Source organism: Colossoma macropomum, unplaced genomic scaffold (genome assembly GCF_904425465.1).
Source record: "Colossoma macropomum unplaced genomic scaffold, Colossoma_macropomum, whole genome shotgun sequence".
NCBI classification, from domain to species: domain Eukaryota; kingdom Metazoa; phylum Chordata; class Actinopteri; order Characiformes; family Serrasalmidae; genus Colossoma; species Colossoma macropomum.
In genome coordinates this window covers 34,615,058-34,629,082 of record NW_023494810.1, presented here as the reverse complement: position 1 = coordinate 34,629,082, position 14,025 = coordinate 34,615,058, and the positions used below count along the sequence as shown (strand labels likewise).

Sequence of the window (14,025 nt, the reverse complement as noted above, 5' to 3'; positions counted from 1 at the left end):
TTTGTACTGGACGACAATCAGGCTGTGCCAGAAGTGTGAAAACACTGCTTCATCTGTGAAGCATGGAGGAGGTAGTGTCATGGTCATGACACTGGACATGCATGGCTGCTCTGGAACTGGTCTTCACATACAAAAACATTGTCTTCCCATGTCCAAGCAAATGCTTCCAAACCCTTCTACACCAGCATATTTTGTGTTTGGGATGCTGGGATGCTGGTCAGCAGCAACGGAAGTTGTTATGCTGATTCCCACAAAAACTAGAATGTGTTGTGTTTTGATGTTGGTACCATTGTTTTTCTCAGCAGGGAACTCATTGGCTGGACGATCATAATGCAGCAGCAATGACCTGAAGCAAACTGTACACTTCACCAAGGAGTAACCAGAAAAAAGGGAGGAAGGCTATTTACTGGCCTAGTCATTCTCCTGATTTAAACCCAAAGGAGCATGCGTTTCTATGGAGCCCCTGAAGGAATGTGGTGTATTTTTTTTTTTTTAGGTAAAAACCTGTTGTGCACCAGATACTATGTGGTGAGCACTAGATACTGTTAGGTGTGAACCAGATACTGTCAGGTGAGCACTAGATACTATGTGGTGAGCACCTGATACTATCATTTGCGCACCAGATACAGTAACTAGTGTGCACCATATAGTATCTAGTGCACACCATATAGTATCTGGTGCACACCAAGTTCTTACCTTTACAAAAATACCTTCATGGGCTCGTTAAGTTACTATATTGAGGCCACAATTTATTAAATTGAGGCCATGAATTACTATAGTGAGACCACAAAATACTATATTGAGGCCGCGTGTTACTAGAAACTTAACTTTTGGCCTCAATTTATTAATTTGTGGCCATGCCTTATTAAAAATAATCACCGTATCACCTTAGGGGCCCCGTACATTTCACCTGTTCAAGAAGAAACTGAAGTCAGAAAGGCCCCAAAACAAGCACCACCTAAAAAGAGGCTGCTATAAAGGCTCATCAGAGAAATCCAAATGAAGTGTTCGAGTCTGGAGATACCCAAGGGTCACAGACTTGAGCCAGAAATGGACAAATACTAATGCTTTAAATGTCCCTGCTGAAAAAAATCAAAGCACTAAAAGTCTTTGCTGGTTCCTGATAGTGCTCAATAGCCTCTGATGGTGTTCTGTGTTTTCTTGATGGGTTCATATCACAGTGTAAAGAACTCTAATGGTGGTATTCTGATCCAGATGCATCTGATGGTAAAGATGGCCTAGAGGAAACTAGTGGTCTCTGATGGTAACCATTAACACAATTCCCATTAAAAGGTAAAACCATCAGGTTTTAGTCCTATATGGTTGTAATGGTCTGTTTTCAGCAGGTCTATTCCTCCCAATACTTGTATAGCAGAAATAGGTGATGACACAACACATGATTTCCCCCCGGCTGGTTTATGTTGTATGGAAAACATTGAACAGAAATAAAAGCTGATATTTTGTGAACTGTGTAGGAATATAAACCAAAAATAACCAATTTCACCTCGTTTGCTTCTCGCTTTTTCAGAGAACACTCTAGAAATGTGATTTAACAGAGGAGAGAAACGGCTCTGACTGGACGGAAAACTGGATAGTTATTCTCTGAGAGGATTCTGACCTCTGTTTCATAATTTTACGATTTGTTTTTAGGAAAACAGAGAATAACGGCGATTTGTTTATAGTTTAATGTTGAGATTATAGCTTAAAATGCTCTTTTAGCAGTTGCTAAGCTAACGCTAAGTGGACGTGCTTAGCAACGAACGTTTAACCGCCGTAGTAACGCAGCTTAGTTAGCTAGCGTTAGCTAACTCTGCTAGCTTTGTGTTCAGAGCAGGTTTATTATTGTGACTCGGCGTTTTTTCCCACAAACAAGTCGTTTTAAGTTTCAGACATTTCCCGAATGGAGTTAACTTGTCATGAAAATGACGAATTTCTGTCCACCTCAGAGGCCTCCTCATACCGCGGGCCTGTCCGGGCCTGCTGCGACCCGGTGCTGACCCGGGACAGCCGGGTGTGGAGGAACCTTCTGAACTTAGAGAAAACTGATGTGGTTTCAGAGTCTTATTTCGGCACCATACAGACTGATATACAGCCGTATATGCGAAGAATCTTAGTAGTTTGGATGCTGCAGGTAAGAACTTATTAGCTGGCGGTGAACTTAATCAGTCAAAGCTTTCATTTTGAGATATTATTGTGACTAACAGCCTTCCAGCCTGGCCTGGAGAGGAATTGTTATCATATCTTGTAGCTCCTGAAGACATTTAACATCACTCAGAAGTGACTAATGATGAAAAACACCAGACAGACTGTCATTTTGAAAAAGGTTCATGTTCCTGGTAGACCTTAATGCCTTGAACCAAGTTATTACTTGCATAAAAGGTCGATATAAGACAGTGTACAGTCCCAGTGCTCTGTAATATTCCTGTAGAGCTGTTTTATAGCCTAATCTGTAGAGAATGACATCTACAAAAAATGGTTCCTGAAGGGTTCTTTAGTAAAAAATGGTTCTTTATAGAACCATGAAGGACCTGTTGCATGATTAAAGGGTTCCTTGCATCCTGAAAGTGTTCTTCACATTAAGGGGAATGTGTTGTAGATGGTTCCCTTTGAAAATGGTTCTATATAAGCACCAAAAGTGTTCTTCTATTGTAACAAGTGTGACATATTAACTATAGAAGAGCCCTTTTCAAAAAGGTTCTATATAGAACCATAAACAACACATTCTCCAACTATCTGAAGAACACTTTTACTCGAGCACAAAGGTGAGAACAGTTCTGCGCTTTAAGAACACGTCATGAATCTAATGTAGATGTTTTCTTAGGACTTTTCTCAAAAACACACTAAAGAACAAATTTAGGAGCGTATTGGAGAACGAGGCCCTTGTTTGTTTTTGACGTGTCCAGTCTCGGGACTGAGGAGGATAGTATGACTATGTTCTTTTTCATATATCTAATGGCTGATGAAGACATTTACTCAGAAGTGAGTACATATTTACTAATGATGTACATTTCGTTCGTTCGTTTGTCGTTTTGAAGAAATGTGTGTGACTGACAGACCCTTAAAGAAAGGCCACAGTGGCCTTGAGGGAACTAGTCAACAAATCTTGTTCATACGAGACCCTGTGAGCTGGAACGGCTCCTCACTTTCATCACATATCAAGGTTTGCTTTCATATCGAATCATTTCTGTAGCATGTCCTGGTTTTGTGTTCACCAGGTGTGTGAGGAGCAGCAGTGTGAGGAGGAGGTGTTCCCGTTGGCCGTCCACTACCTGGACAGGTACATGGCCCGCCACGCCATCAGCAGAGCCAGTCTGCAGCTTCTCGGGACCGTCTGCATGTTCCTGGCCTCCAAGCTCAGAGAAACGGTTCCTCTGAGTGCCACCAAACTCTGCGTCTACACAGACAACGCTGTCTCGCTGCCCCAGCTGCTGGTAACTTCAAATACCCAGTGAACTTCAGACGCTGTCCATAATTCAGCACACATATCGTATCAGGATCTGTAGAAAAAGTATCGTATTGGACAGATGATTAGATTTGATCAATAATTTAAATGAATATTTGATGATATATGTATCGAACTCCAAGAGAGCAGAATGTTTAGGTGATGCTGGGCTACTGCACTAAAATATCTGAATTTTATTCGCTTTACTGCACTTGTTACTCTGCAGAAATAAATGTTAAGTTACTGTCATGCTGATCAAGTTAGATTTAGTCCTAATCTTTATAGAGAATAACTTTATAACCTTGGAACTGGGTTATAAGAAGTAGTGGTTGAAATCGTCCCTCTGAAATGAGACCCTCTAATAAAAAGAGCATCACTTCATTAACAGCTACCAGCGCTGCTCTGTAGGAGACCCTGCCAGTCTGCAGTGACAGCAGAGGAGGGTAAAGTTCAGCTCCTCACTGCTGGGCTTTAGTTACATTTAGGGCATCATATGATCTTCAAAGAGGGGGGCAATTATTTATTATCACCCACCACTAAATCTTCAGTGATATGAAACTGAAGTCAGATATTTACCAGATTCTTGCTCAAATTTTCCCATTCCACCTTAAATGGAGCAGCATTTACATTCTGGTGCCTCAAGCATCAGAATTGCTGGGCTATTTAAGGTGGAACGGGAAATTTAGCTAGCTAGCTACCGAGACATCAGGACTGCTAGCGATTTATAATGCTGGTTATGAAGAAAAGGACCGTAATACGCTGAAACAACATTAAACTAAGATGGTTATTGTAATTTTTATCAGAGAAAATTCTCACATTTGTGTGTTTCTTTGGACGAGAGGAGGATGGGTTCCCCTTCTGAGTCTTGGTTCCTCTCAAGGTTTCTTCTTTTTTTCTCATAACTCTCTGTTTGGAGTCTCTGAAAAACCTCCGTTTGGAGGGTCATGTAGCTCTAACACTTCACCCTACCCCTCTATCTCAACAAGAATCTAGACACCCTACCCCTAGACGTGAACACACAAAACAGAGGGGTAGGGCTGAGGGGTAGGGGTGAGGGGTGAAATGGGACTGGGCCTACAACTCTCAATAGTGTTCACACTGGACTAGCATAATTTTGATCTTTCTGGGGGACTAAGCCTTAGATGAATTGAACTGTAACCCACTCAACTTTTATCCAGTCTGTTTTCTGTAAATAAACACATTTTGGGTGTCCATTCCAAACTTCATTCCAATTATTAATTTTATTAGAGCTTGTTCTCGATCTCAATCTCCAGCTTTCTCATTTATTTTAGAATCTTCTACACAGCTCTTCTCATCATTCTGGACACATCTAACCTTTCTGCGTTTTTATTTACAGCATCCTGGAGTCCTACTGATTATCTGAAACCTATGAAGATGTTCAGGACGAGCAGATTACAAAGATTTTATACTTTTATCTCAAACAAAAATGGTTGTATAAACAGTGAAACATTTGAGCTGAAGTGTATGTCAGAAAGAACTGCGTAAATGTGAGCTGTATGTTTGTATGTGTAGCAGTGGGAGATGGTGGTGGTGTCCAGGCTGGACTGGGACTTGGCCTCAGTGCTGCCTTCTGACTTCCTGGAGCCGTTACTGCAGGGGCTACCCATAATCCCTCATAACCTCACAGCCCTGCGAAGACACACTCACTCTTACATCGCTCTGGCTGCTACAGGTACTGAAACACTCTCAGGTACTCAGGCTATTAAAAAAAAAGATGTTGTTCTATGGTCCATGTTTAGTCCTGTGTGAAACCACATAATCAAGTCTATTAGAGATTACTTAAAGCTGCACTACATGAGATTTGCAGAGCCCTCTCTGGTGGAAATGTGTAACTGCACGCAGCATGCAGAACATTATTTTGAAGCATGGGTTGTGCTTCAGCCTCCTTCCCTGAGTGGATGAATCTAACGATTGAAAGAGAATTCAGAGAGAACTCAGTCTAAACTTGGTGAAGGAGCGTCTCTGAGGATGTGAGTGAATTATCTACTACTGTCATCACATCTTCATCAGTATGATGTTGATTTTGTGATCATTTGAGGGCGAAACATCGAGCTGGACCTTCTTTTAGAGTCTGTGTGTGACGTTAACACGTAAAGACGTACGACGTGGTGTGAAAAACTCGACGCCTCTGACTTTTAAATGATTATTTCAGGCTTTACAGGGCGACTCGACAGCAGCAGCACCATATTTTGGCCTGTTTTTATTCTCCTCACTCAGTAACAACACTCCTTTCAGTTAAAAACTCCACATTAGTTGCTAATAGGCCTCCATTAGATACATTAGCTTTGTTTCTCCAGTGCTAAAACTAAAGAAGAAACCTCAGCCACCAAACACGACTTGGCTGATGGACTACATTTGGTGAAAGGGGGGAGGAGGGGGGATATGCGTGCACCAGAACCTGGGTTTGGTTAACCTTGTATAATGTGAAAGTCCACTCATCCGTTCTCTTATTCACCCACTCCGTCCCACCCAGACGTGCAGACATATTGTGAGATATCATATACCGGTTCTTTGAGATCACCACTTCCTGGACATGAATGAACCAGTGGTGACACACCTGTCTGAAAAAAAACTGTGTGAAGGTGACACCTGCCTGTGGTTGATAGTGATAATGGTGATAATGTGCTGTGTCAGTGCCCTTCCCGCACCTGAGGGCTAAACTGAGGGTCAGCAGGTGCAGCAGAGACTGTGAACTCTGTTCTGTTTTGTGTAATAGAGCTGGGTCAGTTTAGACAGCATTCCCATCTTTTCTCACGCTTCCATTTCTCTCAGCCTGGGAAGCGGTGGTCTATACACATATACCAGTTGGCCACTTTAGTAGAAACCTTGTAGCTATTGATAGTATTCCAATAACGCTAGTTTTGGTATTAACTGATATATTTGAGTATATTGCCCTGATTTTATTTGAGTTTGTTGCTGTAGTGATTAACAAATGAAAGCTGAAATCTAAACGGCTGAGATTTCCCGCTACGTTATTAGCGCCCTGTCCCAAACCGCACACTAGCTCACCGAATAGTGTGTAAAAATAGTGCATGTACCATTGGAAGTGCACTCATTAGTGCAGTAGGTGAAGTATAGAAGTGTGTGGTTTGAGACGCTCCGTTAGATCAGCCAGTGAGACGCATTCAACAGCTGCTCATTAAACAACACCAAGAGAAAGTTTGAGGTGTTTGTTAATTAAGGATCATTTGTTGAGGCAAATTGATGCATTTATTCAGGTAAATTAATAAATTTATTGAGCTAAGCTGATGTTGGCTTTCTATTCGCCAACCTTCATGATTTGTTCTCCGTTTAAGGCGCCTCAATGCAACTGCAGCTCCATTTAAGGTGGAACAGAAAATTGAAATGAGAAGCTGGTGAATAAGAAGTTCCAGCTTTATATCTGTGTATGAGTTTATTATTTAAGAGCTTTGGATCCACCAATCTAGCTAATCCTCTCCATTAGCATTTCTGGAGACTGTACCTAAAGTGTCCACATATCTTGTCATGTCTTTGTGGTCATTCTGGTCTGTTTTGTTGGTGTTTATCCTCCTGCAGGGCTGTATCTGCAGTAACGGTGATGAGATGAGTCAGAGTTACAGCTCACCCACCAACATGGAGACGCGGCCTTCTTAACAGTGTAATCGGATACTACAAATACTCATTGGTGGTTTAACGGAAACACCTACCCGCCATATGAGAGTGGTCCACCACCCCAAAATATCTAGACAAGAGCGGCACTGTGGTCAGAAACTGACCATTGATAAAGAACTAGAACAGAGGTGTCAAACTCAGCCGCTAAAAGGGCCATGCTATGTTGGGCCATGCAAGTGTTTATGTTGGTTGGACTGCAGCTGAAACACAGCTGGTGTGTTTGGTGATATGACTGGTGTGGTAGGATTGAGGTGTAACCGCTGTCTCATAGATTGTTTTTGGGGGAGGAGGGTTGGACTTCATGTTGCAGTGCATGCTGGGGATTGTAGTGCAGCACACCGTGAAAGGCGCTAATATTAATAGAAAATTTAACTAATTTTGCGGACCGTATAGGATTGTGCTGTGGGTCTTACCTGGCCTGCAGGCCTTGTGTTTGATACATGGGGACTAGAAGATGACTAACTCAAGCTGTACATCAACAGATAAAGAGGCCTGAGAGTGTAAATACTGTGATGTCCGTTCTGACTCCATATAATACAGTATAAATTGAACAGTACGGTCCCCATATTGTTGACAGCAATGGACAAAATAGGGCTCCACCCACCTCCAAAATCCTAATGTAAACGCTGCATCTAGAAAACTGTATAACTGCTTAAAAAACAAGTTTAGATGAGGCTCTTAAACTCTTTAGGGTTTCACTCTCTTGTTGGAAAATCCTGACGAGTCCAACAGACCACATTGAGCTCTGCTTACCTGGAGTGATTGCAGTGATGCACATTACATGAAATATCATGAAAAATTGTGAAATCATAGTCATGGCCTTCACTTCGCCCACTAATTCCAGCTGTTATGTTTGTTTGTGTGTGTCTTTGTTTCAGAGTTTAAGTTTTCAATGTGTCTGCCCTCCGTTATCGCCTGTAGCTGCGTGGCTGCAGCTGTTCTCCGTCTGAAGCTGCTGGACGAAGCTCTGTCCTGTGACGCACTCCTGCAGCTCATGGCCAACGTCCTGGACGTGGATCTGGTAAGACAGGTTAACACTTCTGTAGTGTATTACAGTCTGTCAGAGTGACTGTGTGGATCATATGAACATTATAGAGGCTTTTTAAATGAAACAGTAGAAGCCATATCGCCCCCTATGCTTCTTGTAGTGTATTACAGTCTGTCAGAGTGACTGTGTGGATCATATGAACATTATAGAGCTTTTTAAATGAAACAGTAGAAGCCATATCGCCCCCTACACTTCCTGTAGTGTATTACAGTCTGTCAGAGTGACTGTGTGGATCATATGAACATTATAGAGGTTTTTTAAATGAAACAGTAGAAGCCATATCGCCCCCTACACTTCCTGTAGTGTATTACAGTCTGTCAGAGTGACTGTGTGGATCATATGAACATTATAGAGGCTTTTTAAATGAAACAGTAGAAGCCATATCGCCCCCTACACTTCCTGTAGTGTATTACAATATGTCTTATTATAGAGCATTATAGAGTGCTTCTGTACCAATGTAAGCAATGTATTGACCATAAAAACCCACATTGATTTTTTTTAATAACTGATGTTGACTTTACCTTCTTTCAGGTATCATTGTGTAACTGTTATGCTGCGTTGGAGGCCACTCTGGAGCTCAGCCTGCCCTCCGTTCCCGGCACTGAGGCCACCTGCAGGACAGACTCGCCTGGCACTGAGGTCAGCAACACACCTGTTAATGTCAAGGACGTCAAGCTGTCCCCTCTGTGCTAGACGTCCACACTCAGATGCCCAAACTCAGAAGCCCAGAAGACATACAGCATATACATCTCATTGGTTCCTTTTAGACAGCGGGAGCATTAATGTTGGTGCTGGAGTGGACTTACAGTTTGACCCCAAATTGGCCACTCCAGGCTCCGCCCACAATTGCATTGTTTTGCAGTTACTGTTGTGAGGTTGGACAAGCTTTATAGAATAGATATAGACTTCGTTTATATCACAATACCTACATTTAGAGCCGGTTATTCATTCAGCCTAATGAGAAACTGTAGAACAGACTCAGTTTATATCACAATACCTACATTTAGAGTCAGTTATTCATTCAACCTACTGAGAAACTGTAGAACAGACTCAGTTTATATCACAATACCTACATTTAGAGTCAGTTATTCATTCAGCCTAATGAGAAACTGTAGAACAGACTCAGTTTATATCACAATACCTACATTTAGAGTCAGTTATTCATTCAACCTAATGAGAAACTGTAGAACAGACTCAGTTTATATCACAATACCTACATTTAGAGCCAGTTATTCATTCAATCTAATATGTTTCTGGTAAGCTTGTTCAGTCTCACAGCAGTTGTTATGAAAGAACACACTTGTGTGCACAGTGTGGATGGATCAACTGGAAAAGTCAGGAAGATGTAGTAAATCAACTAAATTATTGTTTTTGTTTATTATCGCCTGTTCAACGTAGTCTAGCCTAACATGCTTGAGTTCTAAACTAAAGCTATTTCAATTTCTTGGTTTAATGTTAGAACATTTTAATGTTTGCTATGTTGTAGCAAATTTGCTGTCAGGTAGAGGAGAAAAAAATTGTCCTCTCTGTTTCTGGCAGCAGTTTGTCAAAATATTGACTTAGCACCTCATAATAGTTATTTTTTCCTAAAATATTGACTTGCTTTCTTGAAATTTTGACCCTATTTAAATATCTACATATTGAAAAATATTTTTTGAGATACACTGTCAAAATAATTACTTGCTGTTATTGTTAGTATTATTATTTGAAGATAGTAAGTCATTATTTTGGGATGTCATTACTTTAACAAAGTAAGTCAATATTTGTAGAAAATAAGTTGTCATTCCTGGTACCTACACTGTTAAAGATGGTTCTTTAGTAAAGAAAATGGTTCTATGTAGAGCAATGAACACTCAAAGAACCCTTTGCATGATTAAAGGTTTCTTTGCATTGTGAAAGTGTTCTTCAGAATGTGCTGTAGATGGTTCTATACATACTTTTTGAAAAGCACCAAAAAGGGTTCTGCTGTTGTAACAATGTCAAGCTTTTAACGATAGAAGAACCCTTTTTGGTGTTATACAGAACCGTTTTCAAAAAGGTTCTGTATAGAACCACCTACAGCACATTCTCCATCAGTCTGAAGAACATTTTCATATGCAAAGAAACATTAAATCATGCAAAAGGTTCTTTGAGTGTTCATGGTTTTATATAGAACCATCTTTTTAAGTGTGTAGGAACCAAGTAAATTAATATTTTGAGAAAATAAGTCACTATTTTGAAATAATAAGATGTTATTTTGAGATACAAAGTCCATATTTTGAAAAGTCATCATTTTTAAACAGTAAGTCAGTATTTTAGAAAATGTCATTTTGGATGTAGTAAGTCATTTATATGAGATGCTACAACATTATTTTAGTCTTTACTTTTAGATATGAAGTGAAAATTTTGACAAACTGCTGCCAGAAAGAGAAGAAATCGCAGGTGATTTTTTTTCTCCTCTACCTGGTGGGAACTTCTGTAAGTTTCTCTCCGTCCTTCTGTTGTTGTTGAATTTTTCCACTCAGCCGTTTTGCACTGAAGAAAATGTTTGTCACTTTAACCTTTGCACTTTGCTGAGCCACACCGTCCATCAATTCTCGCAAGAATGCTGCTTTCAGAATGTCACTTTGAGACGCTACAGAGCAAAGAAGAGTTCCAGAAATGTTCTCGCTCGCATTCTCTCACTGCTGCTTGCATAACTGCGTAATACATGTACTTTAAACAAAAATATCCTGTTTTTGTTATTAATTCTGATTTTTTTTTTTTTGCTTTCCTTGTCAATAAGCCGCTGATGCAAATGATGACTCTGGTGTCATTCCCTAACGGACTTAAACGGGTCGTCTTCTTCCCAGCTGTGTTTGGTTTTCAAACACTGCTTCCAAACCCTCACACACTCTCACGCCACTGCAAAGGGCAGCGCGTCCCGAGAGCCACGAACACTGCTTCTAGTTTTGACTGCTTTAAAGAGCTCATATCACAGAAAACTGAAACTTTCTCACTTTTCTTCAAAAATAAGAGTGTGATGTAGTGGGGCGTACGGCAACAATCTAAATTGCAATACTTCACGATACATGATACGATACAACCCTTTATTTTTCAGACATCTAATCAGTTGGAACCGGGAAAAAAGAGCCAGTAGCTGCATTTTATAAAAATCTATCAAAAACTGTGAACACAATGATTTTTTATTCAGTATTTGGCCCTAAATCCAGTTAAACGGCACTAATTTTGCGAGATAGTACTGACGATATCATGATATGTTCAGAAGAGCATGTTGTACTGTGTTGTGTTAGAATTTATCACAATAATGAGATATATTGTCATATTGCCCAGCTTTATGATGTACAGTTGAAGTCCTAAGTTTACACACAGCTTAGATTGAAGTCATTAAAACTCATTTATCCCCTTCAAAGATTTCATGTCAACAAACTATAGTTTTAGCAAATGGTTTAGGAATCTATTTTGTTCATGACACAAGCAGGTTTCCAAACAGATGTTTTTAAACAGATTATTTCACTCATAATTCACTGTATCAAAATAACAGTGGATCAGATGTTGACATACACCAAGCTGGCTCTGTCTGTAAATAGTTCGGAATATTCCAGAAAGCGATATTATGGCTTTAGAAGCTTCTAATAGGCTAATTGACATCATTTGGGTTAATTGGAGGGACGTGTAGCAGTATTTTAAGGCCTACCTTCAAGGCCTACTTGCCTCTTTGCTTGAGACCATGGGAGAATCAAAAGAAATCAGGGGCCGTATTACAGAAACATCCTATCTTTTGTCTTAACTTAAGATCTGACAGGTCAAGATAAGATTTTTCACAAATTTGTATTACAGAAGCAAATCTGACCACCATCACTGTAATATTTCCTCATCAACATTAACACACGAAGGTGATCAGAGGGGCGGTGGAGATCGAGTCTGCAGTGTCTGAGATCTTTAAAACGCAGAGTTAGAAAAGAAAATCATCTCACAGTGAAAGCAGCGTTTTACAGTAGAAATAAATGGAGCTCATTATGCTGGTAGTGAACTATGCTGCTGACACAGCTGCCTAAAAACCATAGAAACGGACCTTAAACAGAAGTGAGGACCCTGTTGGGGTTCATCCTAAAGTTAGGACAGGATTTAGGAGGTTCAGTCTAGTTAGGATGTTTGTGTGATGCTGTTTTCTTATCTGGAGTTCATGATGAGATTACGAAGTTAGAAACTGTTATTCTGGAATAGCTTCCATCCTAAATACAGTCCTAACTAAAGTTGTCATGGTGACTAAGCAAATAAGATAAGACTTAAGAAGTTTCTGTAACACGACCCCAGGTGCACAGTTCAAAAAGAACCTCCACAAGTCTGGTACAAACACCCGAGGGTACGACGTTCATCTGTTCAAATGATAATAGGCAAGTTTAAACATAATGGGACCACACAGCCATCATACCATTCAGGAAGGAGACGTGTTCTGTCTCCTAGAGATGAACATACTTTGGTGAGAAAAATACAAATCAATCCAAGAACAACAGCAAACGTTCTTGTGAAGATGCTGGACAAAACAGGTACAAAAGTAATTATATCAACAGTAAAACATGTTCTATATCAACGTGACCTGAAAGGCCGCTCAGCAAGGAAATAGCCACTGCTCAAAAAGCCAGGTCACAGTTTGCATCTGCAAACTGGGGACAAAGATCTTACTTTTTGGAGAAATGTCTGGTCTGATGAAGCAAAAATGGAATTGTTAGGCCATGATGACCATCGTTACATATGGAGGAAAAAGGGGGAGGCTTGCAAGCCAAAGAACACCATCCAAACTGTGAAGCATGGCGGTGGCAGCATCATGTTGTGAGGGTGCTTTGCTGCAGGAGCAACTAGTGCACTTCACAAAATAGATGGCATTATGAGGAAGGAAAATTATGTGGAGATATTGAAGCAACAGGCAGCTGGGATAGGCTCCAGCACCCCACCGCGACCCAGAAGGATAAGCGGTTTAGATGATGTATGTATGTATTGAAGCAACATCAAGACAGCCAGCCAGGAGGTTAAAGCTTGGGCGCATATGGGTCTTCTAAATGGACAAAGACACCATTCATACTTCCAAAGTTGTGGCAAAATGGCTTAAGGACAACAAAGTGAAAGTAATAGAGTGGGCATCACAAAGCCCTGACCTCAGTTCCATAGAAAATTAATGGGCAGAACTGAAAAAGAGTGTGCGAGCAAAAGTTACACCAGTTCTGTCGGGAGGAATGGGCCAAAATTCCAGCAACTTATTTTGAGAAACTTGTGGAAGGACACCCGAGACGTTTGACCCAAGTTAAACAATTTAAAGGCAGAGCTACCAAACATTAACCACATGTACGTAAACTTTGATCCACTGGGAATGTAATGAAAGAAATAAAAACTGAATTAGTTAATTATCTCGTGTTATTCTGACATTTCTACATTCTTAAAATATAGTAGTGATCCGAAATATAGACTGACCTAAGGGAGGGAATGTTTATGAGGACTAAATGTCTGGAACTGTGGAAAACTGAGTTTAAATGAATGTGGCTAAGGTGTATGTAAACTTATGACCTGTTAAAATACTTACATAATACAGTTACTAACTAAACTACATAAACAGTCTGTTTTGAACTCTGTGATGGCACGAAAAACGACTCCTTTACATATGCCTTTTAAGCCTACAGCAGTTTAGCCCCGCCCACTCATACTGAAGTTATAAGGAGTGTTTCAGCCTGGGCTGCTGAGGTACAACCAATCAGAACAGAGCTCATTAATATGCGTCAGTCTTAAAGGTACAGTAACAAAAACAGCTTGTTTAATTCTAAGAGATGGAGAGGAGGTTAATAAAACCTCACAGATGTTATAAGTGGACCAAACCAGGTGGGGAATGTCAGTTGATCAACAGTGATAA

At 40.4% G+C, this 14,025-nt stretch overlaps 1 protein-coding gene across 1 annotated transcript; it reads left to right on the top strand.

Moving 5' to 3' along the window:
* The first annotated feature begins 1,900 nt into the window (after positions 1–1,900).
* Positions 1,901–8,837, top strand: ccnd3 (cyclin D3). The gene is made up of 5 exons (XM_036559265.1): positions 1,901–2,131; positions 3,216–3,431; positions 4,976–5,135; positions 7,975–8,117; positions 8,676–8,837. The coding sequence occupies exons 1-5, from the start codon at positions 1,901–1,903 to the stop codon at positions 8,835–8,837; spliced, it is 912 nt and encodes a 303-aa protein (XP_036415158.1).
* Positions 8,838–14,025: the final 5,188 nt, after the last annotated feature.

What these genes read in the sequence shown, in the direction of transcription:
- ccnd3 (XM_036559265.1), top strand. Translation starts at nt 1,901, where the DNA reads ATGGAGTTAACTTGTCATGAAAATGACGAATTTCTGTCCACCTCAGAG. An exon ending in CATCGCTCTGGCTGCTACAG is followed by an intron (nt 5,136 to 7,974) that starts GTACTGAAACAC and finishes TCTTTGTTTCAG; the next exon opens with AGTTTAAGTTTTCAATGTGT. An exon ending in ACGTCCTGGACGTGGATCTG is followed by an intron (nt 8,118 to 8,675) that starts GTAAGACAGGTT and finishes ACCTTCTTTCAG; the next exon opens with GTATCATTGTGTAACTGTTA.